The sequence below is a fragment of the Alligator sinensis genome, unplaced genomic scaffold, assembly GCF_000455745.1.
Source record: "Alligator sinensis unplaced genomic scaffold, ASM45574v1 scaffold59_1, whole genome shotgun sequence".
Lineage (NCBI taxonomy): Eukaryota > Metazoa > Chordata > Crocodylia > Alligatoridae > Alligator > Alligator sinensis.
The window spans coordinates 3,045,290-3,063,225 of NW_005841878.1; the positions used below are offsets into that span (position 1 = coordinate 3,045,290).

General features: G+C 43.6%; 1 protein-coding gene across 37 annotated transcripts in view; it reads right to left on the bottom strand.

The window, feature by feature from the left end:
* ENOX1 (ecto-NOX disulfide-thiol exchanger 1) overlaps positions 1 to 17,936 on the bottom strand; it is a 542,128-nt gene that overhangs the window by 49,067 nt on the left and 475,125 nt on the right. For all 37 annotated transcript variants that reach the window (XR_003092514.1, XR_003092515.1, XR_003092516.1 and 34 more), the window contains one exon: positions 10,449 to 10,633. Coding sequence is in view for 34 of the 37 variants with exons in the window: in XM_025196209.1 (XP_025051994.1) it covers positions 10,449 to 10,633 (185 nt within the window). In the remaining 3 variants the exon portion in view is untranslated. The remainder of the gene's footprint in view (positions 1 to 10,448; positions 10,634 to 17,936) is intronic.

Genomic DNA, 17,936 nt, shown 5'->3' on the forward strand with positions numbered 1-17,936 from the left:
GTGCTTAAGCATCTTTACTGGGCCACTTCCTCCCTGCCCTAGAAACAGGGATGTTTGGTCAGAATTCAAATGGCAATCAGAAGAAAACAAGAACATAAAATTCAGAACTGAAGGGGACCACCCATATCATTGAGTCTGGTCCCTGTATCATGTAATCCCTCCCATAAATTTATCAATGATTATCAGTGCTGACAGGTTTTTTGTCACTGCAGTTGCTCCAGGCAAATTTAAAGATCAAATTAGAATTCATACTGTGGAGAGCAATAAAAATATTTCCAACTTAATTACTCTAGTCTATTTATTCAGCAGGTAAAAAGGCAAATATAAAAGTAATATTTTTTCTCTCGTTTATTTACTCTGCTCTTTAATACTGCATTTTAAAAAGAAGCATTTTACAGCTATTCATGTGTTTGCTGGGCTACGTGTTGAGTAACTGGTTGGTGAGTGCTGAGTAGGAGGTGAGTGTTGGTGAGTGCTGAGTAACAGAACACGAAGCTTTTTTGTTGTCAAGATAAACTAATGAGTGCAATTCACAATGAGCTCCATCCAGCTGTCAGTTAATGTGTATCTTGGTGCTCAGCTTCTGCTGAAACATCTAAACCCAAGGGGAAGCAGTCTTATATTCTGTGTGTTTTCAGGCTTTTACCAAAGCATCCAGGACTTTTGCCATTTGGGTGATAGAAGGCAGGGTAGATTTGTACTTTATCTGGGTGATAAACAGCTTGCTTGCGGGTGAAGGATACAAAATGATGGAAACAATCTGAGCATAGGGTAAAATTCCTTCCTGATCCCAAATATGGCAATCTGTTTGACCCTAAGCAGAGGGGCAAGACCCTTTAGCAAGGAACTTCCAGGTTTTAATCTCAACAGTTGCACTGGTGCAAGTTAAAATCCCCAGACTTGGCTTCAGCCAACACGTAATGTTTCTGAGGAAGGTAAAAAAAAATCCCTGGCATGTGTTACAACAAAAGGGAAAAAATATTCCTTTTTGCCCCCATGGAAAAGAAAATTCCAAGGCACATGAATGGCAACCAAGTAAGTATAACACTAGCTTTTTGGAATATCAAATATGTTATTAATATATGCAAAGTTATGACAGTGTCCTCAGTCTTGTTCCAAATACATCTAAAGACATGGTCCATATTTCAGCTAATTTACACAATAAGGACATAATCCAACTCTAATGATCAAATCTGCATAATCCACATAAATTTACATAATCCATACAATCTACATAACTTTACATAAACGTGCATGTTCTTATTTGCATAATAAGGGCATAATCCAACTCTTGTGAGACTTTGAAATTTAAGCAATGCTGAGCATTGCTAATTCGTATTGCCTTCGGTAGGAGATGTACATGCTCAGCACGGCTCAGTCCAAACAACCCAAATTCAAACTGTCCTGACAGTGTGGGAAAAGTTCCCTCTAATACATGTGTTCACAGTGATGGCTGCTACCACAGCACAAGTGCTGTTTGAATGACTGCCATGAAAAATATCAGAACAAAGGTAACTTCTGATGCAAAACATTTGAGTCTTCATATTTTTGGTTATATTTTGCCTTTTTCAAATAACTTTCTTGTGGCTTTTCCTAAAGATGGCCAAGTCAAACTGTAATTTTTTCTTTTTAAATTGTGCTACCAGCATAGTGTTTGGGCCAACATTCTCAGCCTGTTCAATATCTACAGACTGATGTACTGGCCAATTTTATTAATGATATGATAATGTGACACCCAAGGGACTCCATACTCATCTAGTATTCATCGAAGGGAGAATTAAGTAAGCTTTCACATCATTCTCAGAATATATATATGATTACACACAACAATGAAGATAAAAAACAATGAATAACTGCTTATTACCTGAGCACTGCGCCATGCAGTGCCCTGGGCAAGGCAGTGGTCTTATGGCAAACATAGCATATATATAATTAAAGACTGGATGATAATGCACAGGGCACCTTATGTGTACTGCTTCCTAACTTCCGAGTACTTGGCTTTGTGATCCTAGAAATGTTTTTTTTCCACTTTATCTCTGTGTAGTTTCCTAGATCTCTAAAGAAAAGTGAATTGAAAAACTAGAAATTCTATCACATGGCAACAAACTGACACTTGAACAGGTCATCTGCAGGGTTTGAATCTTAAGAAGCACTGCATGGACCTCTGTCACTAGAACTACAGGAGTAACTGATAGCAACAGGAGTGTCATTCTCTGTATCAATGGTTCTCAATCTTTTTAGACTCAAGGCACCTCTTGCTAAATTTGAGGTACTCCTTGGAAAATGCTAGCTCTCATTTTCACTTGTTTTTTGACTACAGAAAAATAATAGATCAATTATTTTGTTGCAAAGAACTCAGAAAGATGACAATAGGGCAGAATGTTTTTAATACTATGGATTCCTATTTGAAACCTCTGGGTTTATTTTGTGACTCATGTTTGCACACCTACCAGTGCTAACATTGCATGGCACCCCAGATATTTGCTGACAGCAGACAAATGGTGAGACTCGGAATCTTTGATTTGACTTCAGATTCTGGAGGGAACTGTGTTCTAGTGGGCACAGACTCTTTTTGTGCATTTCCTTTAAGACTGACAGGCTCCCTGGTTTCAGCCCTACCCTGGCCAGAAACAAATTGAATTTTATTAGTAAATGTCCAACCAAAGTCATGAACCAAAAAATGACAAAGCCATAAAGGAAATACAGATTGCCCGAGTGAGGGACTAACATAAGAGGGATGGGGGAGAGGAAGGAAATGCAACGAGATTACAGAAAATACAATGTTAGCCAATCAAGCCGAGGGGTAGGAAGGATGGACAGGGGAAGGAGGGGGTGGGTTGTGATGCAGAGAGAGAAAGAAGATAGATGCGTGCCGGGGTAGGTTGAAGAAGTTACTCAGTCTATAGAGTCCTATCGGAGGGGTCCTTGCCAGGTGGAGTGGAGTGGTCCGTGGTTAGATAGTGGCTCTCGGAGTCCATCAGGTGCAGAGCGGGTTTCAGGCAGTCCCCTCTAGATCCAGTCTGGTGGCCGTTGGTCTGGTGGGGTTAGTGTACTGGCAATGGCCTGTGATGGGCTCGATGTAGGTGTCATGGGCCAATGGGTGGTGTTGGACACCATGAGGTGGCGCATCAGCTTTACATAGTGACGGGAGACACAGCAGGCACACAGGATGCTCTCGTTGCTGGGGTTCCAGGCTCCGAGCATTCCCCTGATGAGTGTGTTAACCGTCACATCATAGTTTCATAGTTTTTAGGGTCAGAAGGGACCTGAATAGATCATCAAGCCCGACCCCCTGCCCTGGGCAGGAACAAGTGCTGGGATCATAATACAGGGGTTTAGGTTGTAGCCGTGTTGGTCTAAGGACATAGGCAGACAAGATTCACCCCAGGGATCATAATACCGCAGCTAGATATCTATCCAACCTCCTACTGAAAACCCCCAAGGGAGGAGAGAGCACCACTTCCCTTGGGAGCCTATTCCAGAGCATGGCAGCCCTAACTGTAAAGTAATGCATCCTGATATCAAACCTGAACCTGCTCTCAATCAATTTGTGGCCGTTATTCCTTATTATCCCAGGTGGTGCCTTGGGGAACATAGTCTCACCTATTTTCCACTGGTCCCCCCCGGTGGGTTTATAGACAGGCACCAGATCCTCTCTCAGTCTTCTCTTGTGGAGACTGAATAGATTCAGGTCCTTTAGCTGCGACCCCTCAGGATGTCGGCCAGTGAGGCATACTTCTCCCACTTGTGAGCCCAGAAATCAGTGAAGGCTTGGCACCAGTTCTCGAAGGGGATGGTGATGTCCACAGTCACGACTTTCTTGCCCTTCTCATGGGTGATGATTACGTCAGGGCGCATCTGGCTCTCTCAGCCTAGGATGGTGCAATTCATGGAGATCTTCCCCACTGCGACCAGGACGGCTTTCACCAGGTGGTCCTGGACAGCATTGTGGTGGAGCTGTCAGGCTCTGGTATGCAGCCTGCAGCTGCACAGCACATGGGGGAGGGTCTCCACCACGTAGCTGCACCACCAGCTGAAGTGAATGGCCCCGTTCAGAGGCAGGCAGTTGAGGTGGGTGTGGTGGAGGAAGTTCCAGTCTGCGAAGCGTGTGAAGCTCCTGCTGGGCATGAAGTGGTTGCTGGAGTCCCACTTCGAGGTGACGTCGAAGATCTTGCTCTGGTCGGGTTTGGCCTTCAGGTCACTGGCGTACTTGTTATGGACAGTGTCCTTCAGGAACCATTCCAGGATGGTCCTCATTTGGTGCATCATGGTGACACAGTTGGCATGTGGGGCTGGCTGCAGTGACACTCCCAGCTTCTGGCGCTCCTTGGTTCAGGTCCAGGCACAGTCAATGCACTTCCCGAGGTGACACATGGCATTGCAGGCTCAGTTCCACAGCGAGGCAAAGTCCCTGCCATCACTGCTGAACTTGCCCTCCAGCGAGCCACTGAGGAAGGTGGCCAGGTCATGTCTGGTGGGTTGCCTCACGATCCTCTTGCAGATGGTCACCTTGAGGGTGCTGGCAGCATACTAAACTGAAGATCTTTCTGAACTTCTATAGCCCTAGGCTGTGCAGAACTTATTCAGACACTCTATGGCCATGGTCTATTCAGAGGTTCTTAGGCATGGAGTTTGCTCCACTGGTTTGTGGGAATGGCACATACTCAGTCTGATCAGAACTAGGGATGAACCGATAAGAGATTTTTTGAGCCAATATCGATGGCCAATTTTTAACAAGCCATATCAGTCAATGCTGATCTTATATGAAGCCCCACAGTGTGGAGAGTGGCATCCGGTTGGTAAGTCTTTTTTGGGGGTGTGTGTGTGGTGCATTGGGGGTGCAGATTGAGGCCCCCATGGTGAAAGAGGGAGTGGGGCTGGGGCTGGGGCTGGGACAGGAGCAGGGCAGGGCACCAGATGGAGCCACCAGATGGAGCCAAGGATTCTCCAAGAGGCATGGGGAAGAGCAGCTCCTGCTGCTGTGCGCACCCTCGGAGGGCATTGGGGGCTTGTGTCCTGAGATCTGTGCATGGGGCAGGGTGGGCTATAGCTACAGGCTGGGGCTGGGCCTTCACTGGCCTCTTCCTGGTGGGTGGCTGCACAGCAGCAGCATTGGGAGGGGGGATTCGGGGGCTACAGCAAATTTTGGGTTGGCTGCAGCCCCCCAAACCACCCTGGCCCAGTCCCCCACCAGGAAGAACCCAGAGAAGCCCTGGCCCCAGCCTACAGTGGCAGCCTGCCCTTGCCCTGCGCACATCTGGGAACACACACACCCACCCCCATGCCCTCCCAGGGTATGTGCAGCGGGGGGAACCCCCTCTTTCTTGCGCTCCCCCGGACAAGCCATGGCTCTGTCCTGTGTCCTACCCCACCCCAGCTGGGCAAAGCCTGTCCCTGCCCCAGTCCCAACCCCACTCCCACTCCCTCCCTCACCATGGGGGCCTCAATCTAGCACCCACTCTCCTTCCCTCCCCCCTTGCCCCTTCCCCCACAACAGACTTACCAACTGGACCTGGCTGCTCTCCATGCTGCTGGGCTGTGCTCGTGGCTGCCTGTGTGCTGCGCTGAGGCTGCACGCATGCACGGGACATTTATCAGTCACGTTATTGGCCACATCAGACAAAAGAAGCCAATTGTCAATACTTTCAACTTTCCTCATATCGGTGCTGATCCAATATGGGACCGATGTATTGGTGCACCTCCAGTCAGAACTGTATGTTAGAGGAAGGAATGTGCTGCTTAGTTCTTTAACTACTAAGCTCTAATAAATCTCTACTTATCATATGTGAACATAAGTTTTTCAAAGCCTTACAGCTTGCCCCAACTGAGTCCATTTTCAAAGGAATAGCACAACTGATGCCCTTGACACAAAGGCCACTTACTGCCAATTTTGATGTCTCCAACACAAAGCAGAAAAGAAAAAGTCATAAGAATTTTCTTAAATGGGCAAAACAATGTCTCATTCTCTTCAGAATGGAATTGTTTCACTTGAGGCAGGGACTAAGTAAGGAAAATTTCAGCCCAAGTAGTTTAAGTTTGGCAAGCTGTAATCAACCTTAATAAGGCAGAGCTGCCAGTCCCACTTATAATAATGTATATGGTAGAAATACTTGTGCTCTGTTATGTGAACATTTTGAATCATTTCAGAAAGGAAGAAAAGATTAAAAAATACTGAGTGATTAAAGGTGTATGCTAAAATAGCTAACCCTTTCCTATGATTACAGAGTTTTCTTACATAATTTCCAGCATTGCAAAAATACCGAGCCATTTGAAAAGTATATGTTTTATGTGTATATCCTTATATAGAAATACACTGAAGCTTTGGAGCAGTGACAAGTTAATTTAATTTCCGTCTTAAAATCAGGTAAAGTCTATCTCATTTGTTACCATGGATACAAGGCATTCTCTCCATTTGTTTGAGATTTTATAGTGGCTATGAAATTAAGCTATGACACATTTTCATGGATGGAGTTGACTCAAAAACATATAACTTCAGTGCCTGACCTGCCATTGTTCCAATGGATTTTCATTTTTAGACAATGTGTGTTGGCAGATTGCTACTATTGTCCAACGCATGTACTTCAGGAGCAGATATATATGTTTGCTGATGCTGCTTTTGAACAGTAGGAGTGAGAGGAGAGAAAAAAAATCATTCATTTAATCACTCTGATAAGAGCATGAAAGAATCCTGAAAAATGGCCAGATGTTTGGAGTAAATTAAGAATATATCAATGTTGTGTTATTTGCTACAGTTTGGTAGCAAGTCCATTTACAGAAGATTCCTTGATTCTGTAAATGTATCCATTTTTCTCTGCAAGACCTGTTCTTCAGGCTGCAGCACCAATAAATTATTCTCTAGTTTTCAAAGTGAGAGGAAGGAGGGGGTTAGAAGAGAGTGGGTGTGAATTGAGAGAAGGAATACATTTTTGTAAAACAGACTTATATGTAGGACTCAGGAACTCAAAGGAATCTAGTTTATCTTGTTTTAAATTAACTTTAAAATATGCAACAGGATAAAAGGGAATGAGAAATCTTTTTGTTAAATCATTACCAGCACAGTCCTGGGTATATGTTTAATATTTCATATAGAACCTGATTTTCATAGATGCTGAGCACCTGCTATGCTGATAGATTTCAGTTGAAGCTACCAGTCCTCAGCATTTCTATAAGCATAGCCCAGAGTTCTACAGGTTCTACATAAATCAAAGGCTGATCTTAAATCAAAGGCTGATATTTACATATTCATGGATAAAGCACAGGGAAAGTGTAGATATCCATGGATAGTATGAATGCTACTAGTAAATGAAACCTGTCTATCCAAAGTCACCCCAATAATCCACCTGGCTGTTGAATCTGCTCACAACTTTACAACAAATATCATGGACTTCACCTTAATAACTTCCATGCTCTCCTTCTTTAGCAGGCACTACCACTGGACCACCAGCGCCCTCTTTTCCAATTCCTTGACCCATCTACATTTAGAAAAAGGGGGTGCAGGTGGTCTGCCACATCATCACGTACAATACAACACATCTTTTGCTCCCATTAAATAGAAAGTAGATGCTTTACAAATATGCTAGCACTATATTATTCATCTTAAAAGCAAAGTAAAAGCAGATACAACTATTATAATGTGGACTAATTTGGTAGACGATATATGAAGTTTAAAAAACCAAAACAAACTAGGCAAAAATAGTCAAAACAGTCAAAAGATATTGTGTCATTAGACCTGAAGTTATTACAGTTAAATGTACATCTCTTATTCAGATTTGCAAAACAAAATCTAGCCTTCTTGAACATCTTGACAGTCCCTCCAATACTTCACTGCTAGTCATTTCTATGCCTGAGTTTAATATTACCATTTATGGTATTTAGCTGGAGCTAAAAACAGTCTGCTGGTCTGTGAAATTATTGGGAGTAACTAAAAGACAGCAAAATTGCAGAAGAAAGGATAGTTTGAACAGTAGAACGTCAAGACCATTAGAAAGCATACAGGGCTGTTAACATCGGTGGATAGAAAGAGATTAGCAGGAATCAGGGAGATGATAATGATCCACAAAGTTAACTGATTCCCTCAGCACTGCCTGAATAGAAATGCCACTGCCCCTCTCAAGCAGCTGGTTTTCAAGTTTGGATGGAGCAGCAATCAAAGGGGTTCAACTGCTCCACTGCACTCCCACCCCCAGGTCTGCCCCTACCCGTTTGCATTCATGTACCATAGAAAATTGTTGGGTTAATTCCAAACGAGCAAAAATTCACTGCCAAGGACTTTAAAATCAAGGCAGGGATAAAATTCAGTGTCATGACTACATAACAGATAGAAAATGATCAAGCACTGTATGGTTTTTCTTAATATTCTTGGTTAACAATATTAACATTTAACCAACTTTCCCACAGTGATTCACTTACAATTCTGAGGACCTGATCTCTTTTGCTTTGAATCTTAGGTAGGTTCAGAGCAAATACAACAATGCTAAATGAGTTGTAAAAGCCTTACCATTTTGATTTGGCAGCATTTTATATCCACTTTATGTTGCTGTGAATGACTTGACAAAATTCAAGGCAATAGAGATCAGGCATCAAGTCCTACATATAGCAAAGCATTTATACATATGTGATTGATGTCAGTAATACTTAAGTATGCTATTAATAAAGGATGAGATTACTGACATGTTTAAACTTTGTGCTTAAGTGCTTTGAAGTCAATTTTTGCTACCAAATTTATTCCTGAATTAGAAGGGCAGCTAATGCCTGATTTGCCAACTCTCAAGTTTTTTGTTTAAAAGTTACATTTGTGCTTTAAATTATCCCAACTCAGAAAAGTTTTTGGACATAGCTGTAATCTGTGCATTCACATATCTGCTACTGAAATTTTCTCTTGATCGGGAGCTATAAATCTGGAACCTCGTAGCCATCCCCACAACTACCAATTGCACTGTCACAAAGACAGGATTTATGATTTCTAGTGGTGAAATCAGAAGTAGAAGACTGTTAACTTTCTGGACACAAACACTTAGAAATAAATGCCCAGTTTATAGCATTAAGTCACTGTCAAGAGTGGTGGAGGTGACACTGTGCTTGACACAGGCACATCAATAGCTCTATTGACTTCAAAGCAGTTTTTGGCACTGGAGAGGTGTGTGGTACTATTCCAAAAAAAGCACTATACTACTTTTGTAAAACTACTCTTTTCTGAATTTAAAAGCTACCTCCTTCTTCCCCTGTCCCAAAGAATCATGAAAATCTCACTTGACTTATATGCAGGGTCAATCTAAGGCAGGGCCTTCTATAGTCTTGATTTTTGTACCTGCCATATTTTTTTTGCATGCAATAAATATACCAAGTGAGAAATAATTTTCAGCCCAGTTTTTATCTTAATATGTTTAGTCCATTTAACCCTTTGGGTCCTTTCTTTGGTTAGCTGATTCTCCTGTGGGATTTTGTGAGAGCAAGAGCAGCTCAAAATCCTGTTCTGTACTTATTAACTTACTAGCCAAGTGCCTGTCAAGAATGATGAGAGGTGGGGCTGAGGTGGGACAAAGGCCTGTGTCCAGCCCTTACCCTGTGCTTTGGGTCTAGCCCTGCTCCCCTGTCTCCCTTCAGGGCCAGGGCTGTCACTGCTTCCCCACATCCCTACTCACCAGGTCCGCATGATCTGCATGCCGCTCCTTCCCCTCCCCTCCCCTCCCGGTTATTGGCAGGGCCCGGCAGTGGCAGCGGGGTGCCATCACCGTGCCCCCCTCCCTAGGGGCTTTTGGCAGGGTAGGGCGGCAGCACCCCACCATTACGGTGGGTGGGGATGAAGCCCTACATCTGGCCACAGCCCTGCTTCTTGTCCAGTCAGGGAGGGGGTGAATGGGCCCCCCCCCACCCCACCTTCAGAGTCATTGTCAGGGTGCAGTAGCAGTGGGGCACTGCCACTGTGCCCCCCCTGCCCCTCTCTGCCGGCTTGTGTCAGGGCCCAGCAGCTCCTTGTCCCTCCAAGTCCATGGTCTGCCTGCCCCCCTGCCCCCCCCGCTTCTTGTTTGGTTGGGCAGGCCAGTTCCCCGCATCCTCCCCACCTACTGCTGTGGGGCTGGGGCTGGCTGATCTCCCTCCCCTGCTGCTTTAGGGCTGGGCCAGCTCTCCCCACTCTCCTCTATCACTGCTGCCTGCAGGGGACAGGGGGCCTTGTGTCCTCGCTGTCATGGCAGTGCTCCGCCGCGCTGTCTTCTGGCTGAACATTCATGGAGCACTCTGATTGGCTGTTTGTCAGCCAATCAGAGTGTGAATAAAGCATTATAGACAGACAGACTAAGGCTTTTATAATATTAGAATATTCAGAGGAAAAGCTGTTTTTTCTAAAATTGAACTTGAGAACATGTAGTTGACTTATAAACAGGGTTGAATTATAATTGGAATAATATGGCACATTTCTAGAAAGTGACATTAAACTCTTCTCATGGTACCTGTTGCATGCCTTGCATTGTCTGCTGTAAAAATTGTAGCTGTTGGTCCTTTGTAAGGCTTTCTTCTGTACGAAAGAGTTGCCCTTTCTCTTGTTTTAGAAGCTCCACCTCATTTCTATAAGCATCCAGCTGCCACCGGAGACTGTCATTTTCTTCCTTAAGTGCATAAGCCTGGGCAGCTAGAGCTAAAAGAAAATTAACACACCAAGAAGTCAGTAAAATGAATTATTGCTGATAACTTAGGTGGCACTGGACAGATAAAAGAGGACACAACATCAACATTTACAAGATAAATACTGCACCCTTTTGCTTAGTCTACATTAGAGGAATTCAACTGGTAAAAGCCATTAGCACATTTGTAGAACACCTTGTGACCGAACAAAAAACATTTCAATTCATCCACTAATGGTTAACAAAAAGTCTAATAAGCAGTTAGTATATGCCAGTAAACCAGCTCCAGTAGCAGCTTATCAGGTGGGGTATTTGGCAGGCTGGGGGGATCATCTGTCTGGGGGTGGGGTAAAGGGCCAGGGGGGCTAAAAAGAGTCTGGGACCAGAAGGGCAGATAGAAAAAGTGCAGCCGCAAGGTTGAGGCCAGTGGCTAGGATTTCTCAGCCCCAGGGCTGTGCTGGGAATGGTATAGAAGTTCAGTTAGATTGGTCTCACCAGACCCAAACTAAGTTTGATTACCTCCAAGGTACGGTTAACTTAGATTGGGTCAGCCATTTTTAGACCAATCTAAACTTCCTAAACTTCTGCAGAGTTTGCTTTTAGATCTACCTAGCTAGGGATCTAAGTGTAAGGTCTGCATCTGGGTGATCTAAGTTAGATCAGGTGTCTATTTTTAATGAGATCTAACCTCTCCTTAACCTCCCTGAATGTCTGTATGTGACCTAGGTGCATCTACACTTGGAAATGCCTGAGGTGTCTCAGCAATGGTGTAGTTAGACTAGTGCAACTAGCTCCAGTGGAGTCAGGCTGCAGGCAGTTTTACTACCAAGTCATATATGGAGCTAACAATACTGGCATTTTGTTGCCACTAGAAATTCACATTCCTGAAAACAAGCAAGACATTTCTGAGTAGAGGCAAGGCCTAACAGTGTTGAAAATGGTTTTGTTCTGGCAACCACTGTTAACAAGATGTTATCTCCCAGTGTAGGTGGAATTGCAAAGTGCTGCTGTAGATATCAATCCCTCCTCACAGTCTGGCTACTAAATTTAGGGTATATTTTAGGTAAGAAAATGACATTCAATCCAAGAGCAAAACTATGAAGTTCTTACTTCATCCTTAAATTGGCAATGACTTCCCAGCATTTCCCAGCATTATAACAGTAACTGAAGCTAATGTCTGTTTAATATTTATACCATGGTAGCACCCATAGATTCCAATTGCTTTTTAGACCTTTTTGTTTGAAGGAGTTTTGAGTCCTTGCACATTCGGTTCCAAGAGAGAAGAAACATGGAATGTCCACTCCTGCCCTCCTGCAAATTACTTCGTAACAACGGTTATAGGTCTCATTTAGAGAGAAAAATGATGTAACAGAGCAAAACTATATAAAATGCAAATGCTCAAAAAAAAGTGTTGGCACTACAAGAACATTAGTACATTAGTAGCATTGAAAGACACTTAAGTCATTTCCTTAGGAAGAAGCTCCATTTGGCCCCTTTTCAATTTAGAATGGCATTTTTATTATCATAACTGATAGCAGGTGTTTGTGAAGAAATCGATTAGTATGCAGGGATGGAAATTACATTTGCCAAATGACTTGCACAGTCTGCAATGTAAGCTGAAATTTGTGTAGCAAAAGGCAGAATGCTATAAAGCATGTACTAGGAAGATTATTTAAATAAATTATCTGAACATAAATACATGTAGGGAAGTGTGGCATCCATTATTTTAGGGATGCTGTTATCATCCTATAGAACAACTTCGCTCTTGTCAGTGTTTATACTTGGCAGCATCAATGGTCATTTGGCATACCAAAGTGTATTACAATAATATTTTAATTCTTGGAATCTGATAACATAACAGCATTATGAAACTGCTGTAATTAAAAAAAACAAAAAAACACCGTAGCCAATTCTATCACCATTTTGTAATTGGGGCACATAACTGATTCACATTCCTGATTAAATGATTTCAAGCTTAATATTACAGAATTCTTATTTGTCCATTTACCATACCAAGGTGGGTAAATTCCAAATGATAAGAAATTATTAATTTGCCTCTGAACTTCTGGCTTTTTTTTAAAAGACCACTCTTCCACAGTGAGTCTCTGACCCCCTGTGCAACATGACTCACTAGTTAAACTATTTTGTTGCCTGGATATGAAGTCTTTCTATATCATTATAATAACAATAATCTATTTTTGATTAGAGAAATCGTTGACCTAATTAAGTTTTGTTATTTTGACATTTACTAATACATTATTGAAAAAAATTGCAATGATTATAAAAATACAGATATAAGTTCATTGTTGCATCCTTCTGGAAGATTTAACTGCAGCTACAGTATTGTTACATCAAATTAAATTGTTTTGAAAAGCATGTAATCAACCTTCCATGAAAGAATTTACCCTCAAGAAACCTTTGTGATGAGTCCAATGGGCAAATAAGAGAATTAAATCTTTTTTCCATAGCAGACAAATAACTATGTAAAAAAAAAAAAGCCGACCAAGGAAAAAACAAAACAAAAAACAAACAACAACCCCTTCTCCATTCTAACAAAAAGTAGTTTTCAAACTTTGCTCTTCTAGTTCAAAGATGGACTAGAACCAACTTAACAGACATTATAGCTTGGGTCTTGCTTCCAGTCTTCTAAGGAAAAATAAATGCACAAACTAGCATTTTCACATGGAGCCAAAACATGTTTATTGTTAGCTAAATCATGATATAGAGTTATATAGCGTACTACTGGATTGGCACTGAATTCCACTCAGACGTTTTCACTAAGCTAGAGGCAAGTATTTGTACGCTCTTGATACAGAAGGATGCAGATGCAGTAGAGTCAATACTTTTCCAAGGGGCTGGGAATGCAGGACGCAGACATGCATCTTGTGGGTGTCACTCCGCTTAACCTGAAGAGAATGCCCTAAACACTGTGGAATGGAATGAGGCCGTAAATCTGCTGGCCTTAGTCTCCAATGGAATTAGGCATAATGCCTCTAATTGCCTGCCCTGGCTGCAATAATAGTTCTGGAATATTTCCCCTGTCCTTCTGTTTCCTGATTGAACAATTTCTTCCTCTCCATTTACTGTACTGAGGCTTTGGGAGATGAGTTGGGGCCAAATAAAAAATGGAGCAAATAACAGAAATTGGACAAGAACATGTTACATATTTTAAGGTACCAGTCAGCTAGAAAAATGGTTTTCAATTGAAATGGTGGGTAACATTTTAGAGCAGTGCCACCAAATCCTTTGAAGGGTTCCATGAGGTGTGAGGAGATAAGATAAGTAGATAAACACAGTCTAAGGCTTGTTCCTACCTGAATAATGGTTCACCTGCCACTGCCCAGCCTTTCTATAAGTAGATAAGTACTGTAATAAATACACTGGCTTTTGAAACTGGGTGTCACTCAACTGACAAAAGTTATGGAAGGCTGGTTTGAGTTCAATGAGGGGTGCCTCAAGTCCAAATAGGTTGAGAACCACTGGTTTAGAATATCTGCCACCCTCAGCAAAGTTAGCAGAAGCTGTGAAGTGCGTATTAATGTTTAACTGTGTGATCCTGAGAGCTGCATATTGTCACCTTGTAAAATAACTCTTCAGAAAGAATCAAATCCTACCTAATTTGAACAGCCAAGAATGGCTATTACAGGAAACCACACCATTATTTTGCTTTCAGGAACACCTAAGAGTTTATAAAACTTGCCATAGAAATTTGTTGTTCTTTTTTTGCAATATCTTAGTGTTCACTTATTATTTGTATTTCAATCATGTCACAGAGTCCCAATTAGCCCCATACTTAGGCACCAAATACAGGAAACCAGTCTGTGTTCCAAAGAACTTATAATTTAAGGAAAGGCACAATGCATGAAAACCACAAAAGATACGAGGGAGCAGGGAAGGGAAAATGACAGGAACAGTATTATTACTCGGTAACACAAGCATGAGGGGATCTAGGGTTTTGCAAAGGGGGGGGTGCAAATAGTGTGGGGCATTGTCACATAACACAAGACATTTGGGGCATCACCACATAACACAACACATTTTTTCCAATTAAAAAGAAACTAGAAGCTCTACTAGTATGTTAGGGGCCTTGGGCCCTTAGGGCCCTTATTCAGTTTAAGTTCAAAACAAAGACAAGTATATCTTTTTTGGAATGTGTATTAATTTGCTATATCATATATAAAACATAAGAAACTAGACAAAAATAATCAAAACATTGTCTCAGTCTTATAGTCATTAGAAATACATGTACATTTCTTTCAGGTTTATAAAGCAAAATCTAGCCTTCTTGTGCATCTTGACAGTGCATCCAATGCTTTACTGAAAGTTATTTCCACACATGAATTAATAGTCACCAGAATTAATGTTTCTACACCTGAGTTAATATTTTTAGCTAGAGTTAAAAACAGTTTGCAGTGTGGTGAAACAGGAGCTATTTTACCAAGAGCAGTTAATAGCAGAATTTCAGAAGAAAGGGCAGTTTGATTAGTGCAACATCAAGACCATTAAAAATAAGCAAGTGTCATTAACACCTGTGGAATGAAGAGTTTAGACAGAATTAGGTAGATTATAATGAGCCATGAAGTTAATTGACTCCCTCATTGCTGGCTGAATAAAAATGCTGCTGCCACTACTAGAAAGTTGATTTTAAACTTTGGGTGGAGCAGGAATTAAAAGTGATGTGGTGCTTCTGCACCACTGCATCCTACCCCCTGGACCCACCCCTGAACACAAGCTATCCCAACAGATCCAAACTATTACAAATTTGCTATATGCGTTGTCATTAGTGAAAAACTATGAATAAAAGGCAGTTTGATGTATGGTGCATGGTAGCAGTAAGTCTTGAGGAAGGATTCAAAGAAAGTAAAGTGACTTTACTTTACTGAGGCGGCAGAGGCTGAGAAGCAACAGTGGGGGCAGCAGCAGCTGAATGGAAATGTGGGGGCGCCTTGCCCTGTCCATCGAGTTCAGCCCGACGAGGTCCGATTATTCACCGCTGCTAACAACCACAGAAGCAGCTGTACTTTGCTTTGTGCAAAGGTGATGGTGACGGTTCCGCCTCCCAGGGAAACAGGACCCAGTTACCGTATTTTCTTGTGTGCCTTCCCCCAAATAAGACGCGCCACTTGCTTTGGGAAGGCAGGATGCTTTGGGAAGAGCCGGTGATGTAGGGCCGCATACCTGTTCCCGAGGGGTGTCTGGGGAGCAGGCACAGCAGTTGTATGAGAGCCCACACGTGTGCCCAGTCAGCCTCCTCTCCCTCCTACTGCACCCAACTGCAGTAACGTCTGCCCTTAGGGGAGAGCCCCAGACTTAGTAGGGCTCACAGAAACCTGGTGGGACCCTACCTACGACTGGGCGGTGGGCATTCGGGGGTACAACCTATATAGAAGAGACAGGACAGAGAGGAAAGGTATGGGGGTGGTGCTCTATGTCAAAGAGCACCTCACATCATCAAGGATCAGCTTCGGGTTAGAGGAGGGTCGGGCAGAGACACTATGGGTAAAACTACAAGGGGGGCATGGTGAAAGGGACCTTATGGTGGATGTCTACTACAGACCACCCAAACAGGGGGAAGAGCTAAACCAGGACTTCTCCAGTCAGCTTAGGGAGGTGGTTAGGTCAAGGGATGTTATTGTCATGAGTGACCTAAAGTACCCAGACATTTGCTGGGAGGAGCAGACAGCCAGGTCTGACTGCTTGCGTAGGTTCCTGGCTGTATTACAGGACCTTCACCTTATCCAGGAAGTGCACAGCCCCACTAGGGGTAACACCTTGCTGGACCTGGTCCACGGGGGATGATCTGGTGAGGGGACTGCAGGTCCTTGACCACCTGGGCAATAGCAATCATCACCTGCTGGATTTCATTATCCAACGCAGGGCGTCAAGGGCTCACGCCAAGGCTAAAGCCCTTGACTTCAGAAGGGCCAACTTCAATGAGCTTAGGAGACTAGTGGGGGAGGCACTAAGGGCCCAGAAGGTAGAGGAGATGGGAGTCCACAAGGGATGGTTGTACCTTAAGGGGGCGATTCTCCAGGCCCAAAGGATAACAGTCCCTGAGAGAAGCAAGGCGGGTAAGAGTGCTCAGAAACCCCCTTGGCTCAGCAAGGGCATACAGGAATACCTGAGGACTAAAAGGGGGGTGTAAAACCAGTGGAAGGGAGGAGCTATCACCAAGGAGGAGTACTCCTCCTCAGCCCGTGAGTGTAGGAGGGCTATTAGGAAGGCCAAGGCAGAGAGAGAACTCAGGCTAGCGTCCAGCATTAAGGACAACAAAAAGTCCTTTTTCAAAGTACATTGGGAGAGAGAAGAGGGCACCAGGCAATGTAGGGCCCCTGCAAGATGCAAACGGTAATCTTGTGGCTACGCCAGACAAGAAAGCTGATATTTTTAACAGTTTCTTTGCCTCTGTTTTCCTGAACAGGGACCAGGATATCCCACCTACCACAGGTAGGGAATATCTTGGGGATAGCTCTATCAAGCCTTCAGTCAGCGCAGATGTAGTTCGGGATCTTCTGGAAGGGCTAGATGTTTTTAAACCTGCAGGTCCAGATGCCCTCCACACAAGGGTGTTGAGGGAGCTGGCAGTGGTCATCGCAGAGCCCTTGACCTGGCTTTTTGAGCATTCATGTCATCTGGCCAGGTGCCGGGGGATTTGAAACTGGCTAATGTTATCCCTATTTTAAAGAAGGGGAGGAAGGAGGAACCAAGTAATTATAGGCCTGTAAGCGTCACCTCGGTGCTCGGGAAGATCTCGGAGAGAATCATCAAGGAGCACATCTGTGGGGGGCCTGCAGGGGAGATCATGTTCAGGGGCAATCAGCATGGGTTCATCAACGGCAGGCCCTGCCAGACCAACCTGATTGCCTTTTATGACCAAGTAACTAAATCCTTGGATGATGGTGTCGCTGTTGATGTAGTCTTTCTAGACTTTAAGAAGGCCTTTGACACTGTCTCTCACCCCATCCTCATCAATAAATTGAGCGACTGCAGCATTGACGCCTGCACAGTTGGATGGGTAAAAAATTGGCTGATGGGGAGCACCCAGAGAGTAGTAGTGGACGGGTTGTATTCAATCTGGCGAGATGTGAGCAGTGGAGTACCCCAGGGCTTGGTCTTCGGGTCTGTACTGTTTAACATCTTCATCAGTGACTTGGATGAGGGGGTGGAAAGCACACTGTCCAAGTTTGCTGATGACACTAAGATGTGGGGTGAGGTGGACACACTTGAATGGAGAGAGAGGCTGCAACTAGATTTAGACAGACTACAAAAGTGGGCAGACGAGAATAGGATGGGGCTCAACGTAGACAAATGCAGGGT